The sequence below is a fragment of the Ochlerotatus camptorhynchus genome, unplaced genomic scaffold, assembly GCF_037179485.1.
Source record: "Ochlerotatus camptorhynchus isolate MF236.1 unplaced genomic scaffold, CSIRO-AGI_Acam_v1.1 ptg000251l, whole genome shotgun sequence".
NCBI classification, from domain to species: domain Eukaryota; kingdom Metazoa; phylum Arthropoda; class Insecta; order Diptera; family Culicidae; genus Ochlerotatus; species Ochlerotatus camptorhynchus.
In genome coordinates, this window is record NW_027040741.1 from 3,525,516 (window position 1) to 3,537,815 (window position 12,300).

Below are 12,300 nucleotides of genomic sequence, written 5' to 3' on the forward strand. Positions count from 1 at the left end.
TGTCCAAATTTGCGAAGAAATTCCTGGTTTGGCAAGCCATCTGCACGTGCGGGAAGCGGAGTGCACCTTTCGTGACCCAGGACACGATGAACGGACAGGTGTACATAAAAGAGTGCCTCCAGAAGCGGCTGCTTCCTCTCCTGAAGGCCCACAACGTCCCAACAATCTTCTGGCCGGATTTGGCCTCATGCCACTACTCCAAGGACGTGCTGAAGTGGTATGCGGACAATAAGGTCAATTTCGTGCCGAAAATGTTCAACTCTCTCAACACTCCGGAGCTCCGCCCCATCGAGAAGTACTGGGCGATTATGAAGCAGCACCTTCTTAAACGACCTAAGGTAGTGAAGACAGTCGAGGAACTGAAGAAAGTATGGGTTTACATGCAAAAAACGGTTGATTCACAGGTTGTGCAGAATCTTATGGCCGGGGTTAAGGCCAAGGTGCGGGCATTTGCGTCTGGACTGTAAATAAAATACGAGTAAAATGGTAAAATGAAGTTTAATAGTTATTTCTCAATCCCTGAAAATTTGTTGGCAATCGGATGAAAACTCGAATTTTGCGAATCAATTTTGTGTGTGGCAATTTCATCGTGGACACCCTTTTATTAAGGTAACACTTTTCAAAGCATATTCAAAATTGAGTCTGAACTTTGTTTGAAGTGAGTTCAAACTTTCGAATAAGTTATCAACATTATTCTGTCAAAGTCTAAATATTTCTGTTATGTTATTCAATCCTTTTTAAGTTGTCAAAGCTTTCCTGAAGCGATCAAACATATCCCGAACCCAAGCTTTAAATAATTGGTTTAGCTAATTTAATCCCTTTCAACTTTTTCCAAACTGAAACCAAACTTGTCAGAACGGGTTTAAAATTTTCCCAAGATTTTTGTTAACTAGCTTTCCAAAAAGTGTTGAAAGTTTTCCGAAGTGAACCAACACTTTTTTACCTTAAAATTTCCAAACAGAGTCCAACTTTTTCTGAAGTGGTTCAATACCTTCCTTAGGAAGTCCAAACTTTACTGTTGAGTGATTGAATTATATTTAATTTTAGTCTGAGCTTTCCTGAAGTGATTTAACTAGCTTTTAACTCAACGCTCCCCTAGACCCTTTCCTCGTTCTTATGAGATTCACATCCTTTGAAAATTAGGCTGATATTTTAAAGAATGGACCTTCGTGTGTTCATACCTGATGGTAGATTTTGTTTTAAGCAAGCACAATTCTTGAGGTTTACATCCTTTTTTTTTCCTTTGGTTTGTTTTTTTTCCGTGCTGAGCACCAATGCTACCGACGTGCCAGGAAGGCAGCTCCCACACCTGGACCCTACCTATCGACCCATCAACTCATGAACCGGGGACCAACGGCTTTACTTCCCATCCGAAGGAAGGCGTGATCAGAGATGTTATGCCTCAGAACATCCCGGCGACGCCAACTGGGATTGAACCCAGGCCTGCTGGGGTGAGAGGTAATCACGCTTACCACTACACCACCGGCGCCGTTGAGGCTTACATCCTCAAGAGTACGTATTTTTATAAAAAATTGGGTTTCTTGATCAGCCAAGTTGGATTTTGGCTCCGTCCTCTGAAAAACAGACTTGGATTTTATAGAATAGACCTTTGTGAGTTCATACGTGATGGTAGATTTTTTTGAAGGCAGGTTGGATTTGTGCTTGTATTTTATAGAATGGAAATTGCTGAATCCATACGTGAAGGACGAACCTGGTTAATATTCACAAAAGTAGGTTCGGTTAGATTTTCTTTATTAAGGAGGCTTTCAGCCTGGGGCTGCTTCGCCTCCAGTTTCACAAAAGTAGGTATTTTCATAGAAATTTGATTTTTCTGTTTTGTCGAACTGAATTTCGGTTCCGATCTTTGAAAAATAGGCTTGGATTTTATAGAATGAACCTTGATGAATCCATACGTAATGATACATTTTTTTAAGCATGCATATTTTTTTAAGAAAACTGGGCTTAAATTGTCAAAAGTCCATATTTTTATAGAAATTTGGGTTTCTTGTTCAGCCAAGTTGATTATCGATTCCTTCTTTTGAAAAATAGGCGTGGATTTTAAGATTTGCTGAAACCCTACCTTTTTTTTTGTAGAAATTTAATTTTGCTGTTTTGTCGAACTGAATTTCGGCTCCTATCTTTGAAAAATAGGCTTGTATCTCATATAATGGACCTTGCTGAATCCATACGTAAAGGTTGAACCGGGTTTGTAAGTATGTTTTTTAGAAATTTGGGTCTCCTTTTCTGCTAGGTTGGATTTTGATACTGTCCTTTGGAATTTATGTTTGGATTTTATAGAATGGACCTTGCTGAACAAAGCCAGGTTTAAATTAATAAAGTACGTATTTTTATTAAAATTTGTTTTTTAATTTCAGTATTGGCTCCTTCCGTTGAATGTTAGGCTTGGATTTTGTTGAATAGACCTTCCTGAATCCATACGTCTTGTTAGATTTTTTGCAGCACGCACAATAGTTGAGAAAACTGGGTTTACATTTACAAAGTAGGTATTTTCATATCAATTTTGGTTTCCTGAATAAGGAGGAATAATCGAAAACAGAACGTTTTTTTATAAGAACTAATACGTTTGTTGTATTTCGCTTGATGATTTACCCGGAATTTATCAAAACCCAAAAATCAGTTGCCGACCTAAATTATTATGAAATATTCTTCCTTGAAAGAATACAAAAACTTGCGAAATGTCTTGTTGATAACCCGAGTTTTACACATAATAAAGTCAACATTTGTGGCTCCTGTTATGCATTAGTTTAAAAAAAACACGGTTTTAAAAAATTATAAGGCTAAAGCGAAGGCTAAGAAAAAATGTAAACGTTTGAAATTTACGGTTTTGCTGTGTTGTAAAATAAATTTTGATTGTTTTTTTTGGGTTTTTTTTTATCCCCCCCCCCCTACCCCCTCGACTGTTGCGAGCATCGAGTGACATAAGAAAAACTTTAAATGATTTGTTCCGGCCTTATTGAAAAAAAAAAATCATCACCTGGCTTTTAACTGTTTTTCTTTGAAAGTTTCCTCCACCGTGAAAATTTTCGTGCAAAACATTATTCAGTTTATATTTTTTAGGGATTACTGGGGTTCTTTCCTTATGATTTACTATACAAAAAAAATCTACAATTGTTTCATGACTTATGAATTTTCACAGTACCTGAATAATCAAAATATTTGTACCAAGATGTTCGTTAGCTTTCTGGCCATAATTCAAAACCGGTAAAAGATACTCTCATTACTCTGACAATGGTTTTCATGATTTTTCTAGCAATTCTACTCCACCGTGAAAAATTTCGTTGTATTTTTTTTTATAATATCACAGTACGAGCTACTCGAGAAAATTCGAAACGTCAAATAAAGTTTTCCGGAAAAATTAAGGGGGAAGTACACTTTGTTTTTTTAAAAAAATGCATTTTTTTTTGGCTTAAAATATTTTTTTTTTTCGGTTTAAAATGTTCCTTGGGATGTATACTTTAATTTAGAAAAGACTCCAAGTCCGCCAGAATATTCCTTACCGCTTTACGAAGCGATTTCCTAAAACATGTACCGGCGCGCTGAGAGAGCATTTTTATCTTTAAACGCGTTTATCTCGAAATGGGGTTTTTCAAAAACTCTAACCAGTTATCATCAAATTTGGATATCGCCTAGGTTTTCTTGTTCAGAATTAAATTCTGATTTGAAATACGTATCCTCATTTTCCGATTTGGTCAAAACTGGATTTTTAATCCACGATTTTGTAAGCATTTTTAGGGTGAAAAATGGACTTTTTTTTCCTAAGACCACAACTTTTGAAAAAAATAATTTAAAAAAAAAATCAGAATACGTATTTCTATCTTAAATGTCATTACTAATCAGGATTTTTGTTCGATTTATGTTCCAGGATCACATGGAAAGGAGTATTTTACCACGCCGTTTTCCCACTTCCGCGCGAGGACGCCCGCGCGACCTGGTGCACCGGCCACGGGGAGACGCCAATCGAGTTAAAAAAAATACAAATTGTAGTTCGAAGGATGACTAATAAATGGGTTATAACAAATTTGCCCTCCCTGAGTGTTTTATTGCATAAAAAAATTAACGAAAATGCCTTACTTTTTGGACGTTCAAAGTGTACTACCCCCTTAAGCTCTGCAAATTTTTCATATTTTTTTTTGCATTCATATAATTTTAAACTCTACCCGTGGGCAACATTTCAAAAACTTCTTAGACAAGAGTCCAAACCTATCCGAGAGTATAATAAATCTTCTTGTATCTTTTACTGTTTTTTAATTATGACTAAAAGATTAGTGAATTTTAACAGTAATTTTCAGGAATAAATTTACCACCTCAAAATTTTGATTTTTTTTTTCGTTCATCTAAAAATAAACGCTACCTGTTCGCAATGGATCATAACATTCTTCGAAGCTTCGGCCCAAAACTGCCCGAAAATAAAAATCCACTAATATATTTTGTCTACCTGATCAATGCTCTATCTTTTCACGATGTCGAGTAAAATCAATCGCTTTTAAATTAATCTGCGCACTAGCGCCAACTGATTAGTGAACTCTGAACTGATCAGTTTATGATATAATAGGCTTTGTTCATCTAAACAACTTTGACGAAGACAAGAACCTTTGAGCAGGATCTCTAGATCTATAATGGTGCAACTAGACAATTTTCTTATTAACGCCATCTAGTGCGTAAATTCAGCAATACATTATCCGTTATTCTGAAGACCTTACATTCGAATATATTATTTATATTTGAACATCTTTACTGAAAGAAGTAATATCCAATATGGTGAGAATCTTGTATCTCTGGTATCGATAAATTTCATTTCATAGGTACATTTTTACAATAACCCCTGCAGACCCCAATGGCAGAAATTCAAAGCATATGCACAACCTGTTTACGTTATTTATTGACAATATTTTCCTACGTAATTATGCACTGATTTATTACATTTATTTAACACCATTTTTGAGTAAATAACTTAACGTCATGCAAATGTCAGTTAAGTTATTTTGAGTTAATTTGTACCAATACCGACTCTGTAATTATTCTAGATCTGACACCATGACATATTGTAATCATGCAGAGTCATGAAAGTCAACCCAGTTTAAAATTATCACGTGACACATATTTCACAACATTTCATTTTCGTTACCGGTGTACCAATCTTGATATTCGTGTTATGTTGCAATGCTAATCTTATGTTTAAGACTACCAAAAACCAACATGAAAATTTGCCTGACCCACGTAAAAAGATTTCTCTGAATTAGCACATTCCCACCATTATCATCAACCGAGCAGGAAAAGTGTAACATATATCTTTAAACCGGAGCGCCTAAAAGCAATAATTAATCCTCCGTAACCGATTCCCCATTGTCCGGGGTTTGATATTCTAATTGCGTTTCCTCTCTTTCGAGACAGTCAGCGGTGTGCGCGCTCGAGATCTAATGAAAGAAGTTGCCACCAACATGCTCCAGAGCAGTGGAAAGCGCGTGCCTCCAACCAACCAGTCTACGCAAAAAAAAAGCCAGGCGAAAAATTTACATTAGATGATATCACACATAAAATATAACGAAATTTAGTCAAATGAAATGGTGGGAGTCAGGAGGATTCCATCTCAGGTCTGAAAGATAAGTTACCGCCTTCACTTTACTGCGCCTTGTCGGTTAGAGGAAATTAGCGGGTCATGTAGAGATGTGCGAAAATCTGGATTAGTGCTCGTTCATTTGTTTGTTTTCCCGGAAACTCTTCTCCTCTTCCCAGGGCATTTGAAAAATTGTTGGTTCTTTGGTCAGCTATACTCGATTCTCTGGTGATGTATATCTTGCTTTATGAATTGAAGCTAGGTTTTTTAATTGAGTGGATTGCATTTTCAATTATATCACAATTATTTTGATCATTTGTCCCACAACCACTTGTGAAATGGAGTCGATGAGCTGAGAGCAATAAATCGATGTGTGAAGTCATTTTTAATTTTAAGATATCGAAATAGGCATTACTACCGTTATGCGCATAATAGTCCCATATTCATGCATTTAACTGTACTATAGTAAGCTGATTTTTTTATCATCAAAAAATATTTTCAAAATAAATTTTCTTAAGCAAACATGTGCGTTTATGATAGCCATTTCATATGTTCATTGCGGTTACCCTATTCTTTAAAAAATCAATGTTGAAAAGGACGGGGTACAATTCTAGATGATTCTTTGCTAAGGACGATAGCAGTCAAAATTGGTTGAGAACCACTGTATTGGTCGATAAGGGCTTCCTCCTATAATGTTTTTAAACATATGGGTGCACAATGTTTTAAAGACTACTGTGATTTGACTGTTGAAAATAACGATTGATCAATATTCGGAACAATTTACTTGACTCCATGCTCTGCATCCGATTTTCTGAGTAGATATTACAGCAAAAACAAACCTGCTCAGCGGCTTTGCAAAAGGTCATCGTCAGGGTTTTGAAAATACCGTTGCTTATAATTAATTCACCCGACTACCACCCGAGCCCACCGGTCTGTTAACATAGAGCACCTTTCGCCAGATCATAATTCATTCTCTCTAAAACGATATAATTAATTAAGTTCGCCTCCCCATCGGTAGTAGCGATCGCTACTAGCGAGGATTCTTGGAGAGCCTCTGTCCACCGCGGGATCAGTGTCTGCATATCAAGCATCTCGCATTTTTTTTTTTTCTATTTTGCTGACTCGTGGTCTCGAGCATTGCCATTGAGTTTTACGACCGGCAATTTGCGTAGAGTCCACACGCGGTGCGCAATTGCCGCACCACTGTAATAAAGAACCATAATATGCCCCTATTAAGCATTGTTTGCCTCTCCTGAATAAACTGGTCGCGGATTAACGGTACAGCTGTGAGCATTGAACGTCTCCTCTCTATTGGAACGTTTTTAAACGAGCAGAACGATGCGATAAGGTCAAATCTGGCCCCTTTTAAGTGATTTATTGGGTCTGCAGATAATTGAAGATAATCGAATGTGGGAAACCGGCGGGGTTTTGAAAAATGACGTCAAATTTATTCAATTAGTATTTACAAAGCATATACTGAATGGTGCAGTAGTTCCTGTGTGTCGTGTGTGGGACGCGCTTTACATCTTGGCCTGGAAATAGAGCATGGATTAAATCCTATGACAAAAGAAAACTAAATTGGACGGTGACTCACGTTGATGTGTATCGCTAGAACACCATCTTTGGCCGCAGCTGGAATATGAATCCTGGCAAGACCGGTTGATCCAACAGCGATACTTTTACCCGTACAGGTCCCGTTTATCAAACTACCGGAGATTACATCACAATACGTTCCAGTTGGTAGACATGTTTGCGTCTCTCGATTATAGTCGTAGCTATCCAGATTGAATGCAATAAATCCTCTCCCTCCGCGACAGAAAGATATCTGCTGGTTTCCGTTATCCCACCAATCATTTAACTGCGTTCCTACGACTGCATTCCGGAAACCAATCATGTTGTAAATCTGTCGCCAGCGGTGTTCGCAAATCCATCCGTTCCCACAGCTTTCGTCTTCGTTAATTGAAGGTGAAATAAGGTTCCCATTGGCATCCTGAGGAGGTCCCTGATCCGAAGAGTCGAATGCAAATGAGCTCATAACACGAGGTATTCCAAACGGATGGGCCAACATGAAAGCGGTTGCCATCTTGTAGTTTTTAGAATTTTTATATGTCAGAACGTCGCTTCCACCTGGACCATGCCCACGCTGATTATCGTGATTGTCGACAAATACAAGCGCCAAATGCGATGCCAGGAAACCCCAATCAGTGCCCCAGTTGTTCAACCATTTCAACTGTTTGGAACCATGAAATGCGCGCCCAATCTCCACCGAATACCGGAATTCAGTTACAGTTCCCAAATCAGTATACTCATTCCGCGAAATGCCTTCACCACCCAAATCGATTACTTCTTGAGCGATAAATGGTTTAGCACCAGATTTGAATCCATGAGATGCATTGAGCTTCCTGACACTTCCGTAAATCACTTTCAAATCTGCTGGCCACATGTGCTTCACAGCATCCACACGGAACCCTGCTACACCATAGCCAATAAATTTATTCATCAAACCGACAATTCTATCCCGCACCCATTCAGTTGTTTGATTAAGATCTGGCAATCCAACAAGCTGACAGTTTCGAACCTCCCAAGCGTTGTTGTAGTCATTGATCGAGCATGGCTCATGGAAATCGTTCCGTTCATATGGCACAGCCGGAAACTGCATTTTTCCAGCATTTCCAGTGGATCCACCCGTTCCTCCATTGTGAGTAGCTGCAGCCATATGGTTGATCACCAAATCTATATAGATTCTCACTCCAACATTATTGCAACGGCGAACCATATCAGCAAACTGCTGCTCCGTCCCAGAACGAGTCTCCAATTTGTAGGAAATCGGTTGGTATCTCTCCCACCAAGGTCGCTTTGGATCGTTTACGATCGAATTCTCCGTTGGTGGCGAAACTTGAACTCCTGCATAGCCCCTTGGTGCCAAAAATCGTTCACACTCATCCGCAATATCATTCCACTTCCATTCAAACAGGTGCACGATTCCACTACGATTTGCCCACTGGTTGGTGTCGAATTGGGCACGCACCAGTGTCACTAAGACCAGCACGAAGCAACTTATTAATCTCATCCTACAACCGTTCGAACTGCGTCTGTCGCAAAACCCGTTCGGTTCTTTTATACATAAGATTAGCTTCGAGATTCATTCTTTGCGCTGTAGCTAGGGTTCTGGTATCAGTAGAACCGTGACCAGTTTTACCGGTAATACCGGGTAATATTCTGGTACGGAAATAACAGTACTGGAAAGTAAAAAATTTGGTATTTTCGGTACTGGTCATTTGAAAAATGCTAAGACTTATTACAATTTTCGATGCTTAAGGGGAAGTTTGCCGTCCCGAAAAAATACTACGAATTGATTTTTTTTAAATATTGGAGAATAATATTTTTGAGGAATTTGTGTCAGCATAGGACTTGAATAAATGAACTTGAAAAACTGTAAAAATCAACCATTCGGTTTTGATTAGGGTTCAACTTTTTTCATGATGAAATTCTAAAGAGTTTATTTGATTTTTAATATCTCTTCCAATATTTCTAGAGAAATAAAAATGCATCCAAAAATAAAATTTAAATGTGCCAGAAAATTTAGTAGAATCAGAGAGAGCATTTTCTGTGCGTTGAAATTTCGTGACTGATATTCGTTCTCGTATGGGAGATGAAACGTTGAATGTACTCCGCGTATTGAAATTAAATAATAATAATCATGAAATATTCAGGAGGTATAATAAATTAAAAAATTCTTGTTTTCTCTTTAACATTAAAGAAGTGACCATTACCATATGAGAAATGGAAGAGGAACACTACTCCAGCAATGATTTTTCTTATTTTAGTCTATTGATATCCACTTCTAGTCATGGAATCCCTAGGTACGGTTAATTTACCGTTATAACCGGTAGTGAACCTCTCAGTACCGAAATACCGGTACCTGCAAAATGGGCTCGGTACTGACAACCCTAGCTGTAACCCAATAAACACAAGAATCTTCGTACGTATGTACATTTGCGAGCGAATCAGCTTATCGATTACACGAGCCATGATTCGAATGGGAGAATCCTAACGTTAACCGATGGCGCCGGGGTGGGATGAAGAAAGTACCACGAACATGCAACTGATAACGTTGAGATGACGACGATCGGAACTGAACTGGAAAGCATCATCAAAGAATCTCTTCCGTCATCTCGCAGCGCAAATTTTACTGGCAAGCCGTAATCAGAAGCGCCAAGAAACCTCTCAGTAGTGCTTGTTATTGTTGTGTATTTCATGATGGGAGAAAAGTATCAACAACTAACCAGTCACTGCCACTTAGTGGTGATCCATTTATTATGTCACGCTCTTGTTGAGGGGGGGGGGGGGGGTATGAGTCTGTGACAAGCAATGCTTATGTATGGGATAAAACGCATTCAAGGGGTGGACGAGGGTTTTTTTCAGCAATTTCATGTGACATGATTTATGCATGACCCCTTACAGAATCTTATGTGTTATCTGAGCAGTTAGGTAAACAAATACCTCGTAACACGCTTCACGCTCAATAACATCTCTATCTCAAAATTTGCTGGTCACAAGGAATGGTGAGAGATCACAGTACAAATGATTATTCAAATTATCTTTCAGCACAAAATGTACTTTTTTTTTTTCCTTTGGTTTGTTTTTTCCGTCGATCTTGTTTTCCGTGCTGAGCACCAATGCTACCGACGTACCAGGAAGGCAGCTCCCACACCTGGACCCTACCTATCGACCCATCAACTCATGAACCGAGGACCAACGGCTTTACTTCCCATCCGAAGGAAGGCGTGATCAGAGATGCCTCAGAACATCCCGGCGGCGCCGACTGGTATTGAACCCAGACCTGCTGGGGTGAGAGGTAATCATGCTTACCACTACACCACCGGCGCCGTTACACAAAATGTACTGATTTTTGCTCGAAAATGTGATGACATGTAATCGCCAGCGATTCAAATGAAGGATGTCTAGTGGATTCGAGATATATGATGTTTGTATTTATTAGGGGTTAAGTTTTGTGAAAGTTCAAAAACAATTTTTGTGATTTAATTCAACTTTAGAAACTTTAGTAGTTTTGTTAAAAATATTTGAGACACTACACTATAAACTATCATCATTAATTCTATCAATTACTTCTTCTTCTAGAATTTTAACGCGTCACAGCGAACTTTTTGACGGCTCTCAACTTATTATTCTAGATACACTTCCACAGTTATTAATTGAGAGCTGCGTATGCCAACCAATGCACCAAGGGTGTCCAAAAAGTTTCTAACCCGAAAGATTTGGGTGTTATTCGGTTTAGGACGGATTAAGTCTCATGGTTAGCGTTAGAGTTGTTATGATATACTTCGTAAATTGAATACTAGCGACACTCACGTCTCTTCTGAAATTCTCACTTAGACTACTTTCAGGAATAATGCTGGGGAGTAAACATTGGTTCCAATCCAAACAAGAGTAACAGAAGCATGACTGTCGCTATTCCCGGCCACGCCCATCTTTACCATAACTAGGGATAGGGAAGGAAATGTTGATGTAGTACTTACTTAACGAGAGGCCACCGACTTAGCGACACCCTCATAAGTGCTACGGAGTTGGAGGGTTGGGTAGGGTATTCGGTTAGGATTCACCCAAGTTAACGATGCAACCAAAAGTATGTTGTTTGTGATCATCAAGCCTTGCCCACACCAGACTACATCCCTGAACTACAGCAGATATACCTCGACCGAAGATGGATATGATCAAACACTACCTGCATCCGATCAACCTGATCAACCGAAGTGATAACGGCGATAAGAGAGTGAGTGCCTCGTCGATAGTGGATGATGACGGCAACAAGCGCCCGCCCGCGCTCTCTTGGATTCTGGAGCTGAGAGCAATTTTCAACTCTCGGCTAACCTGCCGAGCCAAACCTGCTGATCATCTTCCCTAGGAAGCGACAAAACGATAGATCGAAGGACAGTCGTAATTGGGTCACCGGCAAGAACCTACGCTATTTTAATTTGTTAATATTAAGAAGAAATATATGTATAAGTTTGCATGAAGTTTTCTGTGTTCCGCAAATAAATGTGCTTTTTATTGTAACTGGTGCATAGTTCGCGAGTGTTAAGAATCGAAGAATTCCAAGGAACATTTACTGGATAATGTCCCAGAACCCACGAGCTTCCACCAAGGAGATCCTTAACCGGTAATTGGTCGCCTATTGGTCCCCATTTTCCTCCAACCCATTGCTCAATGTCGAACTTGACTGCCTCCAGTGCGTCTACTGTCGAAGGTCAAGGAAGGTGAAACGGCCAGGTTCGTTCAGTATGTATTGTTTATTTGTTATTTATTTAATATCTCGAAAGCCGACTATCGAAAGAACATATTCATTTTGTTTAGTGATCATGAATTTTAAGAGTCATGACGGAGAGCTTGGGAATAAACCCATGATTTTCTGCTCAGTAAGCAAAAACGATCCCTCCAGGGTCATCGAGCATCTCATAATCCACAGCACTTCGCGTCAAAGTACGAATATATGGATGAACTATCTTTTATTGAATAACTATTATTTACGATTTTTACATGAAAGAAATAAAATATAAACTACAAACAAAACGTGACTACTAAAATCTCAAAAAGATATTCTCACAAATATATTTCACGCAACCAGGAATCTCAAAACCATTAGACGCTATAATGATACTCTGCACATGTTAGACACAATAGGAGGCTAAAAGCAAGCGTCCGAC

The 12,300-nt window shown here is 38.9% G+C and overlaps 1 protein-coding gene across 1 annotated transcript; it reads right to left on the minus strand.

Moving 5' to 3' along the window:
* Positions 1-6,985: 6,985 nt before the first annotated feature.
* Positions 6,986-8,669, minus strand: LOC135704916 (alpha-amylase 2-like). Its single transcript, XM_065226454.1, has 2 exons — positions 7,170-8,669; positions 6,986-7,107 (listed from the first exon to the last, which is right to left on the minus strand). The coding sequence occupies exons 1-2, from the start codon at positions 8,643-8,645 to the stop codon at positions 7,096-7,098; spliced, it is 1,488 nt and encodes a 495-aa protein (XP_065082526.1). The 5' UTR covers positions 8,646-8,669; the 3' UTR covers positions 6,986-7,095.
* Between the last annotated feature and the right edge of the window lie 3,631 nt (positions 8,670-12,300).